Source organism: Siphateles boraxobius, unplaced genomic scaffold (genome assembly GCF_051911475.1).
Source record: "Siphateles boraxobius isolate OS27281-9 unplaced genomic scaffold, OSU_SipBor_1 1, whole genome shotgun sequence".
Lineage (NCBI taxonomy): Eukaryota > Metazoa > Chordata > Actinopteri > Cypriniformes > Leuciscidae > Siphateles > Siphateles boraxobius.
The window spans coordinates 20,241,994-20,268,158 of record NW_027508699.1 but is presented as its reverse complement, the minus strand read 5'-3'; the positions used below and the strand labels follow the sequence as shown (position 1 = coordinate 20,268,158).

General features: G+C 38.3%; 1 protein-coding gene across 3 annotated transcripts in view; it reads right to left on the bottom strand.

The window, feature by feature from the left end:
* Positions 1-1,452: 1,452 nt before the first annotated feature.
* The window catches only part of ppp2r3a (protein phosphatase 2, regulatory subunit B'', alpha), a 79,884-nt gene continuing 55,171 nt past the window's right edge, over positions 1,453-26,165 (bottom strand). For 2 of the 3 annotated variants that reach the window (XM_077228066.1, XM_077228075.1), the window contains 12 exons: positions 10,676-10,942; positions 10,040-10,143; positions 9,861-9,963; positions 9,219-9,293; positions 7,151-7,237; positions 6,885-7,041; positions 6,594-6,642; positions 6,412-6,501; positions 5,307-5,482; positions 4,016-4,134; positions 3,807-3,913; positions 1,453-3,665 (listed from right to left, as the gene is read on the bottom strand). In XM_077228066.1, the coding sequence (XP_077084181.1) occupies positions 3,569-3,665; positions 3,807-3,913; positions 4,016-4,134; positions 5,307-5,482; positions 6,412-6,501; positions 6,594-6,642; positions 6,885-7,041; positions 7,151-7,237; positions 9,219-9,293; positions 9,861-9,963; positions 10,040-10,143; positions 10,676-10,942 (1,431 nt within the window). In that variant the 3' untranslated portion in view covers positions 1,453-3,568. Of the gene's footprint in view, positions 3,666-3,806; positions 3,914-4,015; positions 4,135-5,306; positions 5,483-6,411; positions 6,502-6,593; positions 6,643-6,884; positions 7,042-7,150; positions 7,238-9,218; positions 9,294-9,860; positions 9,964-10,039; positions 10,144-10,675; positions 10,943-12,215; positions 12,809-26,165 lie in introns of those variants that run through there. The other variant, XM_077228083.1, reaches the window with a different exon arrangement.

Sequence of the window (26,165 nt, the reverse complement as noted above, 5' to 3'; positions counted from 1 at the left end):
ATTCTCGTGTGTTTCGCAGCACGTTTAAGCTTCCGCAAGAACCGATGAGGTTAATTCTCGTGTGTTTCGCAGCACGTTTGAGCTTCTGCAAGAAGCAATGATGTTCATTCTCGTGTGTTTCGCAGCACGTTTGAGCTTCCGCAAGAACCAATGAGGTTAATTCTCGTGTGTTATGCAGCACGTTTGAGCTTCCGCAAGAACCAATGAGGTTAATTCTCGTGTGTTACGCAACACGTTTGAGCTTCCGCAAGAACCAATGAGGTTAATTCTCGTGTTACGCAGCACGTTTGAGCTTCCGCAAGAACCAATGAGGTTCATTCTCGTGTGTTTCGCAGCACGTTTAAGCTTCCGCAAGAACCAATGAGGTTAATTCTCTTGTGTTATGCAGCACGTTTGAGCTTCCGCAAGAACCAATGATGTTCATTCTCGTGTGTTTCACAGCACGTTTAAGCTTCCGCAAGAACCAATGAGGTTCATTCTCTTGTGTTTCGCAGCACGTTTGAGCTTCCGCAAGAACCAATGATGTTCATTCTCGTGTGTTTCGCAGCACGTTTGAGCTGCCGCAAGAACCAATGAGGTTCATTCTCTTGTGTTTCGCAGCACGTTTGAGCTTCCGCAAGAACCAATGAGGTTCATTCTCGTGTGTTTCGCAGCACGTTTAAGCTTCCGCAAGAACCGATGAGGTTAATTCTCGTGTGTTATGCAGCACGTTTGAGCTTCTGCAAGAACCAATGATGTTCATTCTCGTGTGTTTCGCAGCACGTTTGAGCTTCCGCAAGAACCAATGAGGTTAATTCTCGTGTGTTACGCAGCACGTTTGAGCTTCCGCAAGAACCAATGAAGTTCACTCTCGTGTGTTTAGCAGCACGTTTGAGCTTCCGCAAGAACCAATGAGGTTAATTCTCGTGTGTTATGCAGCACGTTTGAGCTTCCGCAAGAACCAATGAGGTTCATTCTCGTGTGTTTCGCAGCACGTTTGAGCTTCCGCAAGAACCAATGAGGTTCATTCTCGTGTGTTGCGCAGCACGTTTGAGCTTCCGCAAGAACCAATGAGGTTCATTCTCGTGTGTTACGCAGCACGTTTGAGCTTCCGCAAGAACCAATGAGGTTCATTCTCGTGTGTTACGCAGCACGTTTGAGATTACGCAAGTAGTTTGATCTCACGCGTCAAGCAGGTTCAGTTGTTCTATTGTTAAAAGCCTAAATTCAATCAGTTCGTCATATAAAGTGACCGAGCCTCTTCAGAAAAGTTGGACTAAACCGCACTATTCGTATGGCTTAGTTTTACGATCTCTTTATGAACTTTTTGAGTGAGTAATTTTTGGGTGAGTAATTAATTACAGAATTGTTTTTTTGGGGGGTGAACTATCCTAAAGTAAGTATCCTTAAGTAAGACCAGCTTTGGCACATGCACCTCCCTACTGTCATGAATGAAAAGCCTGTAGGCATTGCATGAATTAACATTTTTATTTATTTTCATAATTTTCCAAAAGAAAAAAAAAGAGGGAAAATTCATGCGAACACCAGAGCCATCTCATCAGAGCACTTAAGAGATCAAGCTACTCAAGTCCCATATTTCACCGTCTGCAAGCAAGGCATATCAGATCCAAAAGAAAAAAGAACACCTGGAAAGATATAAAACTCAAAAAAGATAAAAAGAAGAAAAAAGTTGCACACTAACAAGTTTTGTTGTTTACAGCTTCTGTAGCTGCCAATAGCTGTCCAGAAGATCAGATTTGCATAGCGCTCAATGTGCTAGTGATACAAATGATGAACCAGGATTGTAGCATTAGTCAAGTTTACTTTCAGCTTTGTGTTTTAATGTCTAATAGTCCTGATAAAAGTGTAACACTACAGCAGTTGTATTGCTCTGTTTTTTTTCTAAGTGCTACTTGCATGTCATTAATCGCAGAAACATGTCCAGTTGATTGTCACCTATCAGCAATTTCATATTGAATTCCTTCATAAAGCCCCTGTCCACTCAGCTTAATGCACATTATATAACACTGGCAGTTAGAGATATATCATAATTTAAATGTCCCCTACCACTCAGTGGCAGAGTCAATCACATGGGAAAAATAAAATACAAAGACATTTACAGTGGCTATATAAAATAAATGTCCTAGGTCAAAAAAGAGCTAGACTACAGTACAAGGAAAAGCTATTGGTAAACCATAAAATGGCTGGCCAAACAAAAATAAACAAACAAACAAACAAAACCACTTCACATATATAAATATATTACACTAATTACATATACCAAAGAGTGTGATCGAGTGGAGGGAGGTTTGGCCATCAAGCACACAGAGAGACATTTGTAAAACACTGATCTGGCTGGCCAGCACTAAGAGACATTCTATCAGTAAAGCTGAAGTATGTCATTTTGGATAATAAAATAATTTCTCCAATCCCTCCAATTTAATGTGCAGAGAAATATAAGCAAGCGTAGGTTGATTTCCCTGTAAACATTGTGGCTCTGTGGCGCTTTCAACCCAATGGCGTGCGTTAGTGGCGGGACTACCTGTTTGACCGACCATTGGCAGACCACTATGAGATGGTTATTTTTGCAATTCCAATTCATTACACATTACACGATCGACTTTAAATGCGGAAACTCTAGTTAATAGCACTGAATTTTGGTGACTTGATTGAATGGTCAACCAATGGGTCAGGGGTCAAAGGGACTGCGAGTTAATGTCCACGCCAAATAAATAGTATGTTACTGCTCTCTTTACATGATTACAGGTGAAATTAAATACATACACAAAATGCTATAGGACAAATGTATATATAAATAAATATATATGTATATATATATATATATATATATATATATATATATATATATATATAGACTTTCAAGTCTAAGATTGTCCTGGTCAGTTCATCCGGAAATATGTAAAAGGAGGTTTTATGTCTGTAATTAAGTTCAAACACTTAAAAAGTTTTTTCTTTAAGCAACAACATGCAATACCATCAGTGACCACTGGGAGCAACACGTTTGCACCGTTGCCACGTCCCTTAAACATAATGTGCAACACAGCATAGCACAAGATATGTGCTGATCTAATGACTTAAATGTCTTGTTTAATCTGAGAAGACTAGTTTCTGTGTATTACGGGCCACACAAGTATAAAGTCTCTCTAGTATTTCCCTCCCCACCCTTTAAAAATATATGGCAGCATTACATATAGTTTCACTCACATTAAAGCACATTCTAAACTCATTCTTAAGTTACTAAAAAGTCCTTTTTTCACATGAAAGTCTTTGTGAAGGGTGGATGGAACCAGCCGGCAGTTTAGTTTGGGAGTGGATGTAATTATCAGTATGAGAGTGAAAAACATTGAGTTTACATTTACATGTTAAGACATATTGCACATAAAGCCTTTTTGTGGGTGTCTGAAGCCTTTTGGTTTTAGATGTGGTTCTATTGCACACATGCACACACACACACACAAATGTCCTTAATGAAATGTAGAAAAACGTTTTTCCCTTTTTGACACGTCAGGGAAAATATGGCGTGGTGGTTATCCATTCAACGTCATGGTGTGTGGACAACAACGCCACCTTATGCCGATAAATCAGATATGACCAGCTTATCCATTTTACTTCCAATGTCTGAGGAGACCGTGAGCTCATCGGACTCGTAATCATCGTCGAAAGATCTGCAAAAGCAAGCATGCAACAGTTAAGCTTCATACTCCTCTGCTATATGAAGTTCAACCACATATAGTTGCTATCTCATCTCTATGCAATGCGATGAACTCTGTAGCGAATTCATTCCATTACAGAGCGCATTGACTCACCCCTCTCGTAGCTGTTCATTGGCCGTCTCCTCTGCCACAAGAATCTCATACTCTTCGGAAGCATACTTGTCCCAGTCTGAGGGCTCTGGACCGTCACTATCCAAATCCTAAAACACACACACACACAGTTACAGAATGCTCAGAGTACTAACATATATAAAATTCAGCACAGTGGATCTGGATATAAATGCAACCAATTAAACTCTTACCTTCTGCACTGCAAAGGGATCCCTCTGCTCATGGTCCAGGTACTTCTCCAGATTGAAGAATGTGTCGTAGAATATATGTGCCATCCTGCAGCGCTTCAAATCTCGAAGAGTAATTTTACCTGCCAAGAGACATCATCAATTGTTTACATTACATACACTGTACATTTATTCATTGGACAGACAAATTCCTGTGCATTCAAGGTATACTATTGATCAGTTTCTTACACTGACATTTTTATATTTGGCAGACACTTTTATTTAAAGGTACTTTCAGTAAATTCATGGTGGAGCTTTTTATTGTCATTTATGGTCTTTTAACTGACATGTAACTCTAGAATGACAGGACATTTATGGCGCTTTTCCACTGCATGGTACGGTACGGTTCGGTTCGGCACGCTTTGGCGCTTTTCCACTGCATGGTACGGTACAGCTCGGCTCGGCACAGCTCACTTGTGGCTCTTTTCCACTGCATGGTACGGTACAGCTCGGCTCGGCACAGCTCACTTGTGGCGCTTTTCCACTGCATGGTACGGTACAGTACGGCTTGCTTCGGCTCGCTTTAAATGGTACCACCTCTGTTGAGGTTCCAAGCGTACCGTACCGATACTAAAATGTGACATGGAAGCACTGTAGATCACTGATTGGTCAGACAGACAGAATCGTCACTACCAGCGAGACATCAAAACCCGCTAGATTTAAATAGCCAGTAACAGCCTCCAATGTTTAAAACTACTTGCTTGAATTGCTTGAAGAAAAAAAACTTCCAAAAAAGAAATGGCTGAATCGTGGTCAGTGGACGAGAAGCGCAGACGTTCCTCTTGTTAGTTGCCGAGGAGCGGATAAACTATAACGATCAGTTATAATCCCACCCACTTTGAAGCGGTACCAACTGCAGTGGAAAAGCAACCGAGCTAAAGCGAACCGAGCCGTGCCGCGCCAAGCCGAGTCGTACCACGCAGTGGAAAAGCGAAGCGAGCCGAACCGTGCCGCGCCGAGCCGAACCGTACTGATCCGTACCGAGTCGTACCACGCAGTGGAAAAGCGAAGCGAGCCGAACCGTGCCGCGCCGAGCCGAACCGTACTGAGCCGTGCCATGCAGTGGAAAAGCGCCATTAGTGAGAAAGAGAAAGGAATGGGATCAGACCATGGGATTAAAGGATGTATACTACACACTAAGACTATGTGTGTTATTTCTACTTTAGAGGTAGCCTCATGTTCTTCCTGTTTTGACTGATTATAATATGGGTGAGATGGAGCTATGAGTTTGAGAGGATCAGAATGGGTTTGTTACCTGGGCATTCTGGTTTAACTAAGTCCAGCATCTGGCACAGGAGATCCTGGAAGGGCAGTGGTTCAATACCCATCCCCTCCATGCGTTCACACTGCTCCTCATAGAAAAACTCCAGTTCAAACATGGACAGAACACCATCTCCATCCATATCCATACAGCGGAACCAGTACTCTATACTGAACAGAGAGAGAGTGAGTTATCGTTATTTTAGTAGGTCCCAAAAAGTATTTGGACACTTTTAGGCATTTTACATTTTACATTTTCAAACAGTGTTTGTACTACCTTTCTTTTAAAAATCCATATTTGTTTGGTATTTTGTCATAACTTAAGCTTAAATGTCTAAATACCTTTTAGGCCATCAATCTCTATTTATGTTCCAGAAAAGATAGACTGTATGCTTAATTTATATGGGCCTAGTTCATTTCATCATCAATCAATCAATCATAACACCTTTTTTTTATTATTTGCATACTATTATCATATTTATTAATATTTTGAATTAGCTTTTATTTTTATATGTTCAGTTTTCCTCTAATTTTAGTTTAAGCAATTTTGTAATGTTTTTTAATCATTTTTATTAGTTATGGTTTTATTTTTTATATTTATTTATACCTTTAATTTATTTTTATTTCAGTTTAATAATTTTAGAACTTCAACTCAAATTTACTTATTTCAGTTTGTTGCCAAGGCAACAATTTTTATTGTTTATGTTTAAATGTTTGGTCACCTTAGTGATATTTCAGTGAAATGTGTCCTCCATTGTCCATTGTTAATGTAGTGATGTATAAAGCACAGCTCACACAGAAGTCCCTTTCGAACCAAACAGCTTTTTCTTAGGTCGCCATGGCGAATTCATGAGCGAAATCTGCCTGGGGAACTTCATGCGAAACTCTCGATCAAGCAGATTACTTTTAAAATTACTGGATTTCGTCGGCAAAAGTTTGCTAAGCAACATTAAATGTCACCGCACCTCAAGTTTTTTATTTAAAATGTATATTTTATTTTAGATTTTTTTTAAATACCAAAAACTATAACAACACATGTTCTCAAAACTGATTTTGTCTAAAATTTGCAATCATATTTGTGATCTCTCATCTGTCGTTACCTCGTGGGGTTCTTTTTGTCTTCTTCTGAAATGAGGAACCAAACAAACTCAGCGTAGCTCATTCTTCCTTCTCTCTGCACTGAGTTTCCCCTAGAAGAAAGAACAAACTTATATCATAAGCCACATGTATGCCACCCAAGTCAATCTCAGATACTACTTTATTTCTCCCCAGCAGGTCCTACCTTGTAACAGATCCTGAGAACAGCCTCTCAATGATTCTGCTTGATGAAGCTTTGCAAAGAAGAACAGAGTAAAGACACATCAAAAGCCGTTTCCTCAGTACAAGACAGTCCACAAGTCTGTTTGGAATCTGAATGAGACTCACAAGTTCATGTAAGGGATAGTTTACCCAGAAATTAGTAAATGATAACAGAACTTTCATTCTTGGGTAAATTCTCCTTTTAAATAGTGATAAAAGCTAACAAATGACACTCATCTAGAGCAAAAACTGGTTAACTGTGTAGTGTACTTACCATGGTCATTGTACCTGGCCAGGTCCTTGGGGTCAATGAAGAGGTCATGGTCAGTGTCCAGCTCCCAGAACTTACAGTAAATTACATAAAAGTGCTCATAAGAGAAATAATCTGTAATTTGATTGATGTCGTCCTCTTCTTCCAGCAGGGCGAGAGTCTAGTGAGACAGCAAGAGTGGCTTCTGATTAAAAAGTCCCTTCGAGTTTGGAAAATTGAATTCAACACATTGAAGGCCTAGATTTATGGTGGCATTTAATAGTGTTTACCTGGAGGAAGTTGCTTCTTCTGAGCTCTGTCATGTTGATCTTGCCTGTCCAGGAGCGATTAACCGTATAAAATATTCTCTGAATCACCTGGAGTAGAGAAAGGACATCAGAGTTAAAGATGTCAAAAAGTTCTAAAGAAAAGTTTAGAAGATCTATACTTAAGTGCTTGCTTAATCTCCAAAACACTCCATCTAGGAACAATCGATAATAAAAGAATTTACTACTTTGGACATAATCCAAAAAGAGTCTTTGAAGCGGTTACTTTAAGATGTTCTCTACGTGTTCTACATCATAATAATCATGAATCTCAAATACATAAAGCCTAGGGGCCTGATTTACTAACTCTTCTGGCATTAAAAAACTATTGTCAGGATTTACTAAAGACATGCAGTGAAAAATTAGCGCTGAAGAGGCGTGGACAGGGTTATTTTTGACGGATGACCTTATTGAATATGCATTTGTAGAAATTTCCCTTTCAGACGCAAAATTTATGGGAGGAGAGTATTTAAATGAATCATGCAAGGCAGCTCCCTGGTATTTGTGCCATTATTTAACGCCCCAAAAAAGCATGTCTTAAACCAGATGCTAATTTGCGTTGCTCTTGGTAGATTGCGTTGGTCATTATGGAAACACTATGGTAACTTTTTAGTTAGCCCTGTTTAGTAAATCTGGCCTTAAATGTTTAAACAAGTTCCAGAACCCATAATCTCTCTACATAATGGCCTCTAGTCAAAGCCTAACTGAGAAATGATACTCTGGATTCCAGTGATGCCACATTTGATAAGAAGCAATATATTTGCAGAGCAAATGTGTTTATCAGGGGTGTCGCTTGTGTTGATGATAACAGTGTTCATTAATAAAAAAATTAAAAAAAACACAAACATGATAACCTAAATAATTCAGGTTGACACACCAACATAATAAGTGGCGGTATTGCAGCTTAACGCTGGTTAGCACTCATCATAAAAGAGAAAAATATGATGATGATGACACAGTTTGTAGCTACTACTGTTGCACAAAACTGTCAGAGATAACAGACGATAGCGAGACACTACATATGAAAGACTGATAGCATTATTTATTTATTTATTTATTTATTCACAATTTCAATAGATATCGCAATAATATCACTAATGTGACTATTTTGGCCACGGTAATCGTGTAGTAGAAATCTGGTACTCTAAGTGCACATTGAAACCAGAGAGAAATGGGACATCTTAATTAAGCTTATACAACTGTTGGATTCTGCACCTTCCATCCATCACAGCTCTGAAATCTCAAGTCATACAGGATTGGAGTTAATTATGACAGAATTTTCAATTTGTATTAAAATATTACTAAACATTTCATCCAGAAGTTCTTTCTGCCTGAAGGTACAGATGTCTAGCGACTGGTCGTATGGAGACATACTGGGTTATATCTAGCCCTGTGATGACAAAGGCCCCATGCTTCAGGCTCCAAGAGAAAGAGTGACATCAGTGTGGATTAACATTTCCTGGTAGATCAGTCCTCATAGGAGAAATTGGTACCGGGGTGTGTCAGCAACTGCACCAGTGCAAGGAAGTGTCTAAATATGGGGTTGTGCAAGACCTTTGGTGGCATCCGTGTTTCCGTGATGTCAGGCCACTTTGACGCCATTGCCCTTCCCACCCCCTCCATCTCCCTTCGCAGCACGTGTTGCAGCTGTCCCACAGACAGAAAGACAGACAAACAGGCGCACTCCACGTTTCACTGTTTCGACGCTTCACCAGCTCAGCTCAGATAGCTGGATCTGATTTACTGTAAATACCTAAGTAAGCTAACAAGGCTTTCAAACTCAAAACTGAAATACTGGAGCAATGCTACAAATAGAGATTCCAGGTGCCAAACTGATGATTAGCCCTGGACAAAGCAAAGTCATGTTCCAGTTGACAGACGCTGACACTCAAAAAGTTGTGAAACGATGTTTAAAAGAAAATAAGAATAATTTAGCAGCATGTTCCAAAGACAAGAAAATCACCATTCCTGTAATCTTATCCCCCTGAGAAACATCTGCCTGTGTGATTGAGCCCTTCATAAAGATGCTTACTGTTGTGATGTACCGGGAATGGAATTCAGGAGCATCTTTCAAAAATGTCAGGCCTGGATGAGTGTCAACAATGTCCTAATCAAAAAACAAAACAAAAAACAAGATTGAGATGACTTTCCTAACCTAACAGTTTAAGTCTACAAAGCTACTTTAGACTGCTTATGTAATGAATTTATTAAATGGAAATATTTTATAAAACAAAAATAAATAAAACAAATAAACAATAAAATAACTATAATAGAAATATAGCCTCTAATATCCAACACGAGACAGTTAGTTTGGAAAGATTATAATAAAATATAATATAATATAATATAATATAATATAATATAATATAATATAATATAATATAATATAATATAATATAATATAATATAAAGCAGGAAAACAAATAATTTTATTTTTTCACAATATGTCATTTTTTAACAAAACAAAACAAATTCTGCACCATTTAGATCCTTTATTGGTTGCATATATTTTATTTCACCTTTACCCAAGACTTCATTTATCCATTATCATTATGTTCATATCTACTTTTAGTAATCACTGATGCAGAAAAACAGGTGGCACCAAAAGGTTTATTTTTCATAGCTATATGCACTGTAAAAAAAATACAATGAATTGCAAGAGCAATGTTCCAACCTGTAATAGAGGGATGAAATCTTCTTGTTCCAGGTAATTGCAGCCTGGTTTGGCCAGCAAGTAAACAAACTTGGATGCATCATCGTAGCAGCTGTGTAATAACCTGTAAAGAAGAATAAAGGCAGAAAGTCTCAATCCAATGCTATGTATAAAGATGTGATGTGCGTGCTGACACTTACTTTCTAAATGTTGCAATGAATGAGTGAACAGAAACAAAACCTGTTCTCTCTCCACCAGCGCAAATGAACATTGGTGATTTCCAATAGAGGGGACATCCGCATGCCTGTGAAATGCAATGCGTGAATTTTCTGTTTTCTTTGCATTTTAAATGGCATTGACATTGAATTATAATATTAATTAATACATAATTATAATCATGTTCTGTCAAAGAAATAAATACAAGCCGATAACACATTTTTATTAAATCTCGATATTACTTATTACTTACTTATTACTGCCTCAATGTAAAAACAAAAAAATATTTATGTAAATTATAAGATTGATCCTCTTTAAGGGTCCAAATATCTGATTCTCGGAGTGTAAATGTCAGGATGGATTATTCTGTTTATATTTCTTCATTATATGCTATTGTTCAAATATTATTAAAAATGTGAGAAAATAAAATAGAATGAGGTTATGAGATGGCATCCATCATAATGCTGTGGCAATACAATTTGGCGAGCAGATCTGCTGGCTAAGACTTCGAAAAACAAGTGTCAGCTTGCATGTTCAAAGCTGTCAATCTAAGGCTATTGAGAATGGTTCAGAGACTCTGAATCTCATTTCAGGCATAACAGTTCTCATTTCATATGCACCTTTGCTATCTTCCCCATTTCATAAATGTCAGCTTTCTCCTCCTCAAACTCTGTGAAGGCTGCCTCAATTTTGGCAATGGCCTCGTCATAGTTGGCTGCACAGTTTGGAAGGCCTTTGGGGAAGTAGAAGCGTGGAATGTTTATGGAGGAGGGTGGGGGCGAGGCCACCACTTTCGCTGGCGGAGGACTGGGTGACCGTGGGGTTGGCGAGGAGGGTGCAGGTGCAAGAGCTGGAGGAGGTGTTCCAGGTTTCTTCTCAGGCTGGATCTATTGAGACACAGAGAGAGAAACAATGAGAGAAAGAATAAGGATCTCCATGGGTGTGACAACCGTTTAGGCCAAGTTCTACATTTGCTTCACAAGACCTCAAAGAAATTCAGCTGAATATGAATGTCATTCCACAACAGATCTAAGAAGCCAAGCTAAAAACAAAGTTCAGCTGAAGATGTGCATGAAGCAAATAGTAGATATGAAAAAATGGTGTTATCAGTGGTTGTTTAATATAAATATACCATGTTCGCCATTGCGTGACTAGATGTATAAGTAATACAAATACATTTTCAGGAATGACTTCAACCAATATTGAGAAGACATCAAGGCAGGACATATTTTGTATATTTATTGCACACATTTAAAGATGCCTACTTAATCGCTAGCGGTCTTTATGAAAACCTTTCTTGTGGTACTTGCTGTGCGAGGATGTTGGCTCTCATTCTGCATATTCACGCTGATCAATCAACTTCGGCCTCCAACTTTCCTGCCGATATGATGATAGGAACTCCTCAGCAAAAAATAAGACAGATATTTTCCACCTAATCTCCTCGCCCTCACCAAAACAAGCCAAATACTTCATTTCAAGGGGGTTTGTTTACTTTTATTTCTACCTGTATTTTGTTCTCATTGATATAATGGTGAAGTAGAGTGATTTGGGCTCAACTCTTTGTGGATTGGATAAATGATTGGGACATGTTGCATGGTGCTCCAAAACACTGAATGCTTACTGTCTAATTCACAGGCCCGATACGAACAGCTGATGTCAGTTTACTTCATTCTTTTCAGACAGGACATTGCGGCACCAAGGTTAAACTTCTAATAACAAGCTGTGGAAATGTCCAACACATTCTATACATAGTCTTGACATACTGTTCTTACTCTGGTCTCCGGGTAAAACCCTAGAGTCATAGCGTGCACCTCAGGCCGCTTATTTCTAAACGGCACAGTCTTACTGTTAATCAAATAAAAAAAGAGCTGTTGAAGTACGACTGAATTTTGAAGAAATCTACTGCAAGCAGGACAGGACCAAATGGACCTTTTGAAGAGAACAGCTGTGGCTCAAACCCGGTCCGTACCGTCCGCTCCCTCCCCCCTCCTTGAAGCTCCTGTACGCAGCACTTGGACACTGTATTCCTGTCCTGCCTCACCCCCTTACACTACCCTATTAATAAACATGTTGGTATCTGCCTGTGAATAGTTTGTCTTGTCTGGCATGTGAGAGTTAGCTATGGCATTCTTTACTGAACTACAGAGGTTGGCTACTGACCTGGGCTTGCTGGAAAGACTTGAGCCTTTTCTTGAACCGTGACGGAAGAACAAAGTCACAGCCTCGGGCCAAAAAGGCCAGTTCGCCCCGCAAGTCGGGATCCTCCCTTAACGAGGCCTCCTTGATCATCATATTGGCAATGTCAAAAGATTCAAAAAGTGAGAAATGAGGAAAAACCCTCCAAATAAGGAAATTGGACAAGCTACTCCAACAGTAGGTCCTCAGGAGGATCAGCTTCCGTTCAGGAACTTGTAGAGAACTCCGTTCTAGCCAGTGTCACTCGTTCGCTCTTGTTCCACTCACTTCAAAACTCTCATTTGCCAGGCTTTGTCCAGGGATGTAAGGTGGATGCGTCTTGGCGCACGGAACAATTCCTAGAATCGTGCCAGCTATTGTAACAGCTGGAATCCAGGAGCATTGTACCAAAGAGGCCAGGCCGCCAGCCTCCTGATTGCCTTTCGAAACTACAAAACACAAAATCTCAACTCAAGTCCATAGCCAACAGGTTCCCAGCCCTGCGAAACATGAGCCGCTCTGGGTTCTGCCTCCCAGACCAGTCCCCTCTCTCTCTCTCTCTTAGCCCGTTCTGTCCTGATGAGCAGGGGGCTGAACGCACCGATACAGAGGGGAGGGGGATCAGCTGTGTCAAATGTCCGTAGGGGTGAGCAAGTTGTATTATGGGAATGGAAGCCCCCTCCCACCCCCAAACAGAAAGGCTAAAGTTAGCCAGAGCACTGATGAAGTTCAAATTGCTCGATCAAGACTTTGTTTACGTGCAGAGGAAGGCAGGGAGAGAGTGCGGGGAGATAGCTTGGAGGGCCAGGCCCCTGCGATAAACGGCTCCCAGGAGTTCATGGGGTGCACTTTGGGAGTGGAGTAATAGTGGAACATTTTAGGGCAATGCACCCAGAACATAACAACACTAATGTCTGAAGTGCACAAAGCTTCCTCTCTGCTCAAGAAAGTTTTAAACTAACCGACAAATGAACTTGATAATCAAGGCAGACAAAACCCAACTGGTGAACTAGAACATTCAAATGCCCCATGACTTTTCCAGCTGTCCGTAATTTACTGGATAAGAGAAACAATAGGGATTTTTTAAAAATATTATTTTGACTCAATTTCTACCATACAAGACTTTCCAGAGCTTTGAATAACTTGAAAATTGTATATTTAACTTAAAAATGCTCATGGAATTTTATTAATTTATATGACTTTTCCAGGTCTAAAAATCACACTTTAAAAAATACAGGTTTTTATTCTTACACACACACACACACACACACACACACACACACACACACACACACACACACACACACTGAGGAGGTGAATCAAAACAATCAACAGCTAAAACAACAACAACAACAAAATCAAGATATTTCTTATTTTAAAGCGAATATAAATCATCTTTAGGCCCCCTTGGAAGTTTGCTGAGGCCCTGTGCCCGGTTGCATAAAGCACCTTAAGTTTTTCCCTTAAGTGTGATACTTAAGGGGCGATTTCCCCTTACCTAAGAGAATAACTTAAGGGTGTTGCATATAATGGCTCTTAAACGGTTCTCTTAGGTAAGGGAAACATTTAAGTGTTTCACGACAGCGATCCTGGATTCACATTATAAAAGTCTGTTGTTGCCATAGATACGCAAAACACTAACACTAGCAATTACGCGTTTTCATCAAATAAAGTAGGCTAATAAAGTAGGCTAGGATATCGGAATGGATAAAGAAAACAAAAAAAGAAAGCCTAATTGGACAGAGGAGGAGAAATGCATTCTTCTTGACGAATATGATAAAAGAAAAACAATTTTGAAAAGCAAACTAAATCCCCATGTAACTGGTGCAAAAAAACAGAAACAGTGGGAAGAAATAACGGAAAAAATCAACGCAAGGAATCTTGATGTGAAGAGGACGGTTCAGGAAGTCCTTAAAAATATGAAAACATCACTGTGGTCGCAAAAAAAGAGTTGAGCGCTTATAAGAAAGAAGCCAACAAAACAGGTAAGATTGAGCAAGACTAGCGCTACGCTTTTAAGATTGTAAGCACCGGACCCTGGTGAAGAGTGCGCTTTATTGCTGTACAGTGTTAAGACCTAACGGGGATTCATGAAGGGCGTCATGAGCCATGGACGGCAGGGGTAACCACTGTCCCCGAGCAGGAGACCAGTGTGCACTCCAGCTTCAAAATCACTCCCTAGTTTGCTCTCCGCCAAAATCCTGGAGTCATGTGTACTCCCGGGCCATGATGCAACAACATTTGTAATTTTGCAGAGATGGTCACACACTAACTGTTAATTGTACATTAATTGAATGGTAGCCTTTTCGGTTTACGTACTGGTCTTCGTGTGTTTGGGGCGCCTGTATTCTGATATGTGTGCCGTCAATAACACCACATATGCGAGGAAAACCTGCTTTCCGAAAAAAACTGGTTTGAATGACCTCCTGGTCATGATGGGATGGAAACTTGACCGTTGCGTTTAAATGACGGGAAAGAGCCCCCGCAACCCGGTGAACCACTCTGCTGACAGACGATTTATGCACGTGGAAAACATCTTCCACTACCGTCTGAAAACTTCCAGTTGCAAAAAAACGCAGTGCTATAAGCAGTTGTAACACTGCAGGTAAAGAGTGGTTGCGATGTGTGACATGGTCAAGGTCGCCGTCTAGTTTGTTAGCGATGTCAAAAATTGCGCGTCGATCAAACCAGTATTCAAGCAACAATTTTTCATCGCTAAGATGGTCCAAAGGGTTCTCCCGATCTCTAAAAATTTGTCTTTGCACATAATTATCTTCAACTGGTTCCATAAATTCAGCCATGTCGTCTTATTTTTGTCCGCGTTACTCTTAAGGTTACGATTTCCAAACCTTAAATTATACTTAGGGAAATGACCGTTAAGGGGTTTTATGCAACAGTTAACGCTTTTTAAGGGATTACTTAAGGGAAAAAACAGCATTTAAGGGAAATTCTAAGTGTTTATGACGTTTCACTTAAAAAAACCGTTAAGTAACACTTAAGGGTATTTTTCTGCAACACCCTTAGATTTAAGGGAAACATAAGGGCGAACTTAAGGGAAAATGTCACTTAAGGTGCTTTATGCAACCGGGCACTGGTCTCCATAGACTGACCTGGGTCCAATTCTTCATACAGTAACCCGTTGACAATTTGACCCAAACCTGGACTGTTCCATTCTTTGAAGCTTGTCACAGAGTTGCCAAAGCAAAAGGTTCATTAGCTCAAACTTCCTCAGGACTAGATTTAACAAAACCAGGATTACATCATAGCTTTATGAGTAGAGAGTATACCAGAAGTCAGTCCTAGACACTGATCCTTTGTTACAAGAGCATTTTCTTGATCCAGGAAAAAATATTTTTTACAAACAAATGTCTACTTTGAGGACAATGATCAAGAGAAACTATAATCACTGTCATTATTTCCCACATTGCCTGGGATCAAGTCCATGTTGGTGTAAACATTTTAACTGTCTACCATCAGCCTATACCTGTGTGAACTACAAAACAGAGAACTAAACAAGTATAGTGACACCTAGTGTCTGTGTTTATAAATTATCCAACAGCTAACTTTCCAGAAATTTACACATGGTGGTGTGTGGGTAATATTGACAGACAGCTGCGTTAATCAGTGCCATGTTTACATTTTATCTGCACAAATAAACCAACCAACTTTTTAAGAAGAAAAAAAAGCAGAGGTAATGGAGCTGATTTCTTTGCGTAACTAAGCTCTAACACCCAGCAGATCTTCTCCGCTTTCCTTTAAGCCTTATAAATAACACCCTCTGTACAGGAGGCCTCCTGACATTTCAGCTGTACATAGCAATCCCAGCATTCCCCGTTCTGTCTCCGGCAGCTGTTAGGAGAATATCAAACGCATCAAGATTCCTCTGTGGGCAGAGAGACATAAAGAGGCCTGCCTGCTGCTAACACCATTAGCCATTGGAGGAAGAGAAGAGATGCATGCACAGTTCCAAGTGCAAGTAATGAAATACTTATTCTTGTGTTGGCCAATTCTTAGCCCGAAAAAACAAACCTGCTGTAAATAGAACGTTAATGAAGTTATCTTCCATGAAACAAGTAACATCAGAACTAGATTATAGTTAGCATGCTTCTGACTCACACCGTATTCTAGCACACTAGGGATCTACTATTGCAAAATGACACAGAACCTGCATCCCCACAGGAGCACTATGAGCACTTAACCACTATTAAGGCTACGGCTGCACCACGGACAGGGCTGGATCTAGATATTCTTGTCCTCCTTTTTTTAAGTGAAGTTCAGGCAGGGACAAGGCCAGGTGGATGGTTCACGTGTGCCAACACGTTGCATGATGGTGCTTTTGTGCGGACAACCCAAATTCAGATCTTGCTCAAGTCATTTTCCAATCTCACCATTATTATAATGTTACAAAACAATATTCTCTGTATCAAAGACCTATTATCATTATTACCTCTTAATTTTGTTGCATGTTTGTTCTGTGATAAGCTGATTTATTTCTTTTCTGCATTCTTATTATTATCCTTTTATAATTCATTTTCTGTTTTTTGATCTTTGATCGCACTTCTTTTAACTCTATTGTAGCTGAATTACACAAACTATTGTGCTCTTTGTGTGCTCATGCTTCATTATGTTCAGCTTACTGGTGACAGAGTGCACTGTAATATCTCTTTAGTCAAAGCAAAAAGCTAGTTTTTGAGTGATTGCATTCATACATAGGTCTTGTACTATCCAGTTTTTGTGATTTCTAACATTTAAGGTAAATTTACTTTTTTGTTAAAGTGAAAGCAAACCAGAAAGCATTTGATAAACTTTCTGGATCCTCACACCAAGCCATCGTATGGTATCCTATCAGATGCTTATTTTCAACAACCATTAAATTCTTTACGGAACTGACCTTTAACGCTAATAATAAACTATTTATTCTTAGATCAATGCATTTATTATTATATAATACATTTCTAAATGCGAGATAAAAATTGGGTAACACTATTTTAAGGTCTCATTGTAATATATTTAAGTACTGAGCAATATAAATTAACAACATATACTTAATATAGGGTTAGGTTAGGATTAAGATTTGATTGAGGGTTAGTTGCATGTAATTATGCATAATGTACTGTTATTACTATGCTAAGTACATGTAACTTATTAACTTCATAAATGACCACAGACATTTTCCAGCAGATGTTCTACATAACAGGCCAAATTTACAATGTGACTTACAACATGAGGATCAAGTACACATTGTATTAGGAATCTTAAGGGTTTGTGCAATTTATTTGATTACATTTCTTGTTTACAAGTCACAATGCCTGACAAATCATGGCAGAATTCCTAGAAACACAAGGGCAGACCAGGACTTTCCTGTCCTCAGCTGCAGAACAATATAAATACAAGAGTGTCACCTCGCCTAGTGGGTGCCCGTGGAACCAGCGGCACTCTCTCTGGATCCAGGGTTACATTCTAAAGACCTTAAGTGTCACCGGCCCACCAATGGGCCCACAGCCATTACATATTTAAAACAGTAATATCCTATACTAAACCTAAAACTAATCTTGACAAACTATATATAATTTAAAAGCTTACAATCTCTAGTTTTCATATTTGGTGACTGATTTTCAAAATAAATTATAAAAGGGAGCTGTAATTTATCAATTTGCAACAAGAATATTTTCATACTCCTAAGGCATGTTCAGACCTTTATTTTGAAAAAGAGATGAACATGAAAAATCATGAAAGAATGGTAGAAACCACAGTTTGTTTTCATGCTAACAGTTCAAAAGATGGCAACCATTCAAGTTTTTTTAGAATAAAAGGTCTGAAAATGTTTTAAATATAAAGAAAAAAAGAATAGATTCACCATTTGTGATGTGGCAGCGAGCGAGCTATAAGGCACATACGTGTTCACGTTTCTTAGATGTTAAATTTATATCAAAATCTGCCAAACTTCCAATACTACTTCTGGATAGGATGTCTTCTACTTCAATTGTATGAAAATTGTGGAAATAGTAGTTCAGATCACTCAAACCACATATGGAAATGGAGGCGCCCTTATATGGGCAGTAATGGAGTCTTTTTGTCACCCAGTGAAAAAGTTTGGTACTGCGACAAAACAAAATCGTACTGAAAGCTCATTTGTTGAGATATCAACCTAAAATTTGAAACAAAACTTGGCTTTGATTTTATCGCAGTATTAGAGTCCAAAATGTTTTGAAAATATATATTTTATATAAAATATGAATAATTAAATTTTTTTCATTTTCATAAACTCAAACTTCTAGAACTTTTTTTATGTTTCACTTTCTTTCTTTATTTCACTTCTACAAAAATCTGCCAAATGTCTTCTTTAAAACAAGACCAATCTTACGTCTATATTCCAAAGCATTCTTGAATTACAACCATTTAAGTTCGGAATGTTCATTTTCATGTCTATTCAAAAAAAGAATGGACATTTTTAAGTGTGTTTCCCTCTCTACTGTTGGTATAACTAATTATTATCTTGCAGTCTCCTTGACTTCAAGCCATGTGCATGCAACAGTAGCTGAGAATTAATACTATCATACTATCAGAACAGTTGTAATATTTCAGCTGGAGTGAGGAACATTTAACTTTAGTTTAGTTGGTCTTTCCCAGACTATTAGACTGCAATTATGATAAAACATATATTGTTTATATTTAAGTAAATTAAGTAAATTCTAAAATAATATAATAATATAAACAAAATATAACTGCATATAGCAGGTAAATATTTACCTCAGGTAAATAGTCATGGCCTATATTTGGATTATGAAACAGTTTCTGGGAGCTAAAGGAGAGTTGGGCTTGTCAGTGCTAGCATGATTGGATTCGCTGAGACAGACAGAGCTGTGCAATGCAGGGAAATCCTATGAGCAAGGAGTTAATACTTCCACGGCCCTCCGCTTCAACTTCAGAGTCACACCTGTCTGCCTGCTTATGCCAGCCAGCTTGTTCTAGGACGTGCTGTAACAGTGCCCGGGCCTCTCGATGGCTCTGCAGGTGCTGAGTATGTTCTTGCACTGACAGGAGCCGGGCTCATCACACCTGTCTCCTTCTCATCACCCCAGATACTCCAGCACCACGCTGAGTCTTCAATTAACAGCAAATCAGTTCTGTGGGATTGCAGAGGTATCGGAGTGCTGTACGGGTGTCACCCGTCCACTGCCATGAGCTATCAAAATTATCTTCTTAACCTTTAGAAGATAGATTTCCACAACAAGTGCACTGGCTTTCTAGGATTTGGAAATACTCATGGTGTGTTGGTCTTATTGGAGGCACATTTAGTTGAATAACCAGAGAATCCAGCTAAATTTGTTGCATTTGTGGGAATAATAATGTTTTCATTCCATTAATTTTTAGCAGGTCTCAGTTGCGCAGTGTTGGGATGCCATTGCCAGCTGAAGCGCGGTACACCCCTGTACACATGCACCCCACTAACATTATAACGTTACAATGTGCGTTTGGCATTGGCTGTGTGACAGTGATGGGTACCTCTGTGTGATCAGAAGGTGCTCTTCGCTCCAAATGCTAAGAAAAATTGCATAGCTGCCTGAAAGCAGTTATTCAGAGATTAATTTCAGCTTTCAAAGCTATGCTTAGTGCTCTGATTTATGGCACAGCAAGTGCAGCACAGAACTCTGAGACTGAGGAGGATGGGGCACCAAGGAGGCGCACAGTTATATTAGATCCTTACTGAAAGTGAGGAAACGAGACAACAGTAAGAAGAGGACAGGACACATGTGCCTGCATTTCAGAGATGGATAGATGGATAGAGACTGACAGATAAAGCAATCGATGGATAGATAGAAAAATAAATAGCCAGCATGCTATCTTTAAAGTCACCATTAAATCAAAATATTATTATTTTTAATGGAATAAAGCAGTGTTAATGAATTATTTATCCGTCCACAGATTTTTTTTTCAAATGTGCCCTCATAATCTTCATAATGTCTTCTCCTTCCTCATGCAGCAACATCTCTTCTCTTCTCTGATGTTGTTTACTGGCGTGAGGGCGGGATAACCTGTCACTCATATGACATCACAGCAACAGCAAATCACAACCATCCAATCAATTCCCGAAGGACAAAATCAAGTCCCGCCGTACATTTTTTTCTTGTTCGAAAAGCTTTTTCACTTTGATATACGTCACAACAGGGATGAAAAGACTATTGCAATTTATGTTACATGTCGACATTAAACACCAGAACATTGTCTAGCGAATGTTAGGATCATGGCACCATGCAATACATTGCTATAAGGTCCTGCCAAATTATCAAAAAATGTTATCAAAATAAATGCATATGTTGATTAATTAATCAATTGAAACAATTAAATCTAATTTTGACAACATTTGCTGAGAAAAAAAAAATCCAAAATGCCCCAGATGAAGATAATACAAAATCATTATGTTAGTTTCAAAGAAGTTAATATTGCATGTTGTAATTCTATATCAGTTATCATAAGCCATTCTCTGGCTAATCACTTATATTCTATCATAGATTTGTTTGTATTTATATACACCAATGTGTTACGCATTTTGGGCGTGGATAAAAAAAAATAGAATTAGCACTAAACATTATCAATATTTTCTTAAGCAAACACAAGATGCTAGGAAAATCTGATGAAACCCAAATACAAGATGTTGCAAGTTTGTATAGACAGGCACTGACTGCAATATACAGTATGATACTGAATTTCAGTGAGCCCTGTTCATAGAGACTTTAGAATTTCAGTACTTGAGCTGTAACGAAACACATTGATTGGTGTGAGGCCAATCTTTCATCCATTAGGTATTAAATAATGCAATTCTTGCAATTCAATTCAAATCAGATTTATTAAAAGAACTATACTATAAAGTACCCTGATCTATTCTGAGTTATATAATAATAACACAACCATCCTGTTAAGCCTTTCACACAGTATAAAAGCAAACTGGTGTACATAGCCCATAAGCCTGTCTCTACACATATAACTCTGTTATATCATATTGAACCCAAACAGTTGGAGTGACTGAGGGCAGATGGCAGAGGCCGTCTATCTCTCTCCACTGCAGTGCAGAAAGAGAGCACCAGGACTGGACAGCCCATCTCATCCTCACCCCCACCTCCCCTCGCTCGCTCTGACGCAGGAGCGACTGCCATGCGTGTAAAACGATCCGCAAAGATAAAGCTTCTAATTTGCAGTTTATTTCGGCAGCAGGTACTGGGCAGACTTTAGAAACACATACAAATACCGTACCCCCACCACACACACACACACACACACACCACTGTTTGAATCTGAGTGCTTGAAAATAGAAGTGCCAAATGCCATCACCATAGCGATAACCCTTTACCTGGACTTCTGAGTCCCTCTGAGGAATGTGGGGGCATGAAAGGGGCCTTATTTCCTCACACACACTCGGCAGAGAGTTGAATTGAGGAAGTGGATTTTATGAGGGCCTATTCTATTCCAAGCTGGATTTCCTCTATGAAAAGCCACACAGTGGGGGCACTGAAAGAAGTGCCATTAAAACAGCTCACAAAGGCTAGGCCCATGGAGGATGGGACAGCTTTTCAAAAGCCAAAATAGTCTAAATGAACTTCATTTAGAGAGACACGACTTTGGGTATTTACACACTCAGTGCCAGACAGGACATTTTAAATCAACCCCTCAGGTTGTGGAAGTGGAATTACAAGGAGTACTTTAAATATTCTGATAGTTTCAGTTTAGTCAAGGTTTTTTCTTATGTTTTCATGCGACAAATACATATACTGCAACTAATAATTACATTAATATTTTAATATATCACTTTATATAAAGTGTTTTTAAATGTAAAACTTGGGGGGATTAGTTTTGAAAAGAAAAAATTACCATTAGTACATAAATAAAGGAATGACATAAAATATCAAATACATTTATTACACTTAAATGTTATTCCTCTATTTAAAAAAACAAACTTATAATGTTCATTTATCTAACTTAGTAAAAGTTGGGATTTCTTTTTCAAATTTTAAAAATGTTTTACTTTTAAGGCCAGAATAAAAATTGTGCTTACAGCCATTTTACCAGTGTTTGATCAATGTTATGTAATTTATATGCAGGCACACTTATCTATTAAAAAAAAAAACGTGATCCTTTATATCATGCCTTTCTACGCTTAATACTGGCTATCGTACTCACTATTGTATTTTATATAATTCTTTGGGATGGACATCGTTAGATTGTACGTGAAAAAGAAAACGCATTAACTTGTATCATAATTAAGGCTTTTTTAAAATTCTTTTGATCTAATACTTACAGTACTAGATCAGCAACAAAAATGTATCTAGTTGCTCGGGTACGGTCGGAGTTTGGCAAATCAGCTTTTTCCTTTTTTGCAACTAAAGAATGGAATGAGCTTCAAAGAATCCCTAATTTAAAAACTCTTCCTACAGTAAATGCTTTTAAATCGTTATTGGAAACTGTCTTGTGTCTTAAAAAAAAACTGTTGTATTTTATTTATTTATACTTAACTTTGTTGTATGTATTAAATAAGAATCAAAAAATACAAAACAGAAGCATTTTCAGGAGTGGTCTCTGAATGTTCATTTCATTGCATCAATTATTGGATGTTTGGAAAGTAGTAAACAATGCAGATGTTGTTAGGAATGTGAATAAACTGTCAGGACAGATTAACGATAACTTGGAAGCTCCAAGCTTAGATGAATTTCTGGTAATCGACTGAGGTGACGAACATGCAGTATTGTTGCAGTTGATTTGTGGTGGCCTTGGGTTTGTAGCTCTTGCTCAATGTATTCTCCACATGCTGTTGTTTACCACTTGGCTGCCATCTATTTCAGGGCAGGTCAGAGCAGCCTGGAGGTTCTGGGCAAAGGCCCTGCTCACGTTTTTACAACCAAATAAGCAGAGAGCCTGAAAACAAAATGCAGGGGAGCAGTGAAACTGTTATGGTCTTTATATTACTGAGTTAAGAAGGTTCTGATCTTGAGAACCTTTTGACAAAAATGCAAATAAAGCCATACTAAAATAAGCAGGTTCTATTGAGTATGAATACTATTTGTTTCTGCACTGTAAAAAATCTTTTAAAAAGTAATTTACAGGAATAAAGAGTATTAATTACTGCAGTCAGAAATGTACATTGAAATTAATGCATGCTGGGTCATTTTATTACAAATTACTGTTAATCAACAGCAAAATGATGCTGATCACAGTCATTTACTGCTCTTGTTTTACTGTGAAATCACATTATAAAGTTGTCTGTAATCATGCCACTGCAAGAAATTATGAAATTATATATAATTATAATTATGTTCAGTACTGTAATTGTTTTGAAGTCGCCGTAATGGTGATTAGTGTTCCATTTGCTCGGGATTTTGGACCTTGCATATTCATATTCAAATTTCTGATCTAGCCAAGCCAGAAGTGAGACAAATGAAAACATTTGTTAAAACAATGACAATCTAGAATATTAAATAAGCTAGGCTAATTGGCCGATTTTAAGTTAGTCAAACTATACTATTATTAGCGTTATTTCAGCATAAAGATTTACCAATATCTTATTGCAAATTCATAATTGTTTGTAGATATATATTTCACAATAGTACAGCAGCTGCTGAGATTTATCTTTGAAAGATGTGACATCATCTTGCAACACAAGATTTTTTTTTTCTTCTATCACCTAATGATGCAAAGACATCAATACTCGACATACAAAACGTAACAATGGTGACACTCAACAAATAATAATAATAAAAAAGGTAAATTCTGAACATTACAAAATAAACAAACAACACAAACTGCTAAAAGTGAACCAAAAATAAGTTCAGGAGGACAGATGAAACCAACAAAAATCAAGAAACTCCACAGTATAATCTATTCATGCTGCACTGCATGCTGGTACCTTCATAGTACACATGCACTGTAGAAATATAGTATGATATTGTAGATTTTACAGAGGAAATTTCCAAGAGTGCTGTTAGATACAAGAAAACTCCTACTGTGGAATTACTGTAAAAGTAATACAATTATCAACCTGGAATATACTGTAATTTCACCCTAAAATAGTGTGTATTGATGAACTGCAGAAATTTTACTGCTGTCATGAAAAACATTATATATCTTAACTATGTCAGAATTCCTGTACTTTCATTGCATGTACTCGACCATTAAAGTAGTATGTTCTGTAGCTATCCCGCACATATCACATCTACCATGTTAGCATCCTCCTTTGACCTATACATTTATTATGTCTGTGGCGAGCAGGATGAGGCCGAGGGACGAGAGAGAACGGCGCGAGGCCTGTGGCGTGAGTGATAATGAACGTCACCTGTGAGACACACCGGTCTCGCATCTCTCACAGAGGAGCGGAAGCATAAAAGTTTTGAAAAGTTTGCATTAAAGTTTGTGTTTTATTTCTGTTTTGTGTGGCCATGGCCAGCAGTCGTCCATGAGGGGCTGCTGGCTTATACTTTTGTTTTTTTTATTTGTTTTATTCTATTATTAAAATGTTTGAATGTTCGCCGGTTCCCGCCTCCTTCTTCCCTGAATCTTAAACATCGTTACAATGTCGTAGAGAAAAAAGTGAGGTACTAACAACAGCAAAAAAATCTACTTGGATTTAGCTAAACAAATTAAACAATGGAGAACAACTTGTTTGATACCAATATCACTTGACATACTTTTGCACTAATGTACATTGTTTCTCATGATTGTGATTCCTGTATAAATAAATGTATGCCACCTCTGCACATCAGACTGTCTGTGTTTATTATATATAGGCCTCTGAATCACAGAGTAATCAAACATAGCTCAATATGCATATAATGTCTGAATTCTACTCAGGTTTTGTGTCTTTCAAATCTACAGGTGCAACTGGAAGTATCACAGTCTGTCTTCTAAAACTAATTTACCAGTGGCAATAAACAGGAAATATACGCAATTAAAAACAGGCATATGTTTATCTTAATTGTAAGGTACATGAGAACTGCTATGAGCCGAAGCCTGCTGCACTTATGGTCCTCACCAGCAGATGGGGATATGAGCTTATATGTATCTGTGCGCTAAAGTTAAAGGGTAGTTTAGTCATTTACTCATCCTCGTGTCATTGCAAACCTGTATGACTTTCCTTCATCTTCGAAAACAGAGAAATTCTTTAAATATGGTTTTACAGGTTTGGAAGAACATGAGGGTGAGGTAAATAATAACAATTAAATTTTTTGGGTTAACTAACTCATTCAAAAAATGACATATTGATTCATATCCACAGGAAAAATTTTAAAATTAATAATTTGAACAAATGCACAAAACAGAATTTGAGAAAATTTCACCGGAACATTCATACAGGTTGATACAGAGAACAAACAGTGTGACAACAGTTCAACCAAGATATTCCTATATCAATCAAACCATGTGAATGTCAAGCATAATACCTGGATTGAACACAGAGGCTTTGAAATATGATGCGTCTCTCTCACCTCATACAGTCATAGTCATTAGTGCCACGTTTAAAGCGATTGTTAGACTTGTTAAAACCATTTTAAGCTATGCCATTTAGCACCCAGGAGACACAAGGTCACGAACCCTGGGATTCCGTAATGTCTCATCCGCCCGCGCACCCTGTCCATTTATCATTTCACTGTATTGGCCAACTCCTATAAAACAGTTCAGGAACTGTACGCACCTCATTTTATGTGGATAAAGGATTAGAGAGTTCCAACATAAAATGCATTGTCACATCTCTAGACAGGGGATACGGTCTAGTTAGGGCAATATAGCCTTTGAAGAGTGAGTCTAATAAGGAGATGGAATCTCTGACGATGATAAAGCTTTCATTGGCCAACACCTCCCAAAATCCATGGACTACACTGAATTACAGGTGGAAAATACAGTAAGGAGTGAGTAACCGCAACAAATGCGGCTTAGTGGAAAAGCACCTTGTGA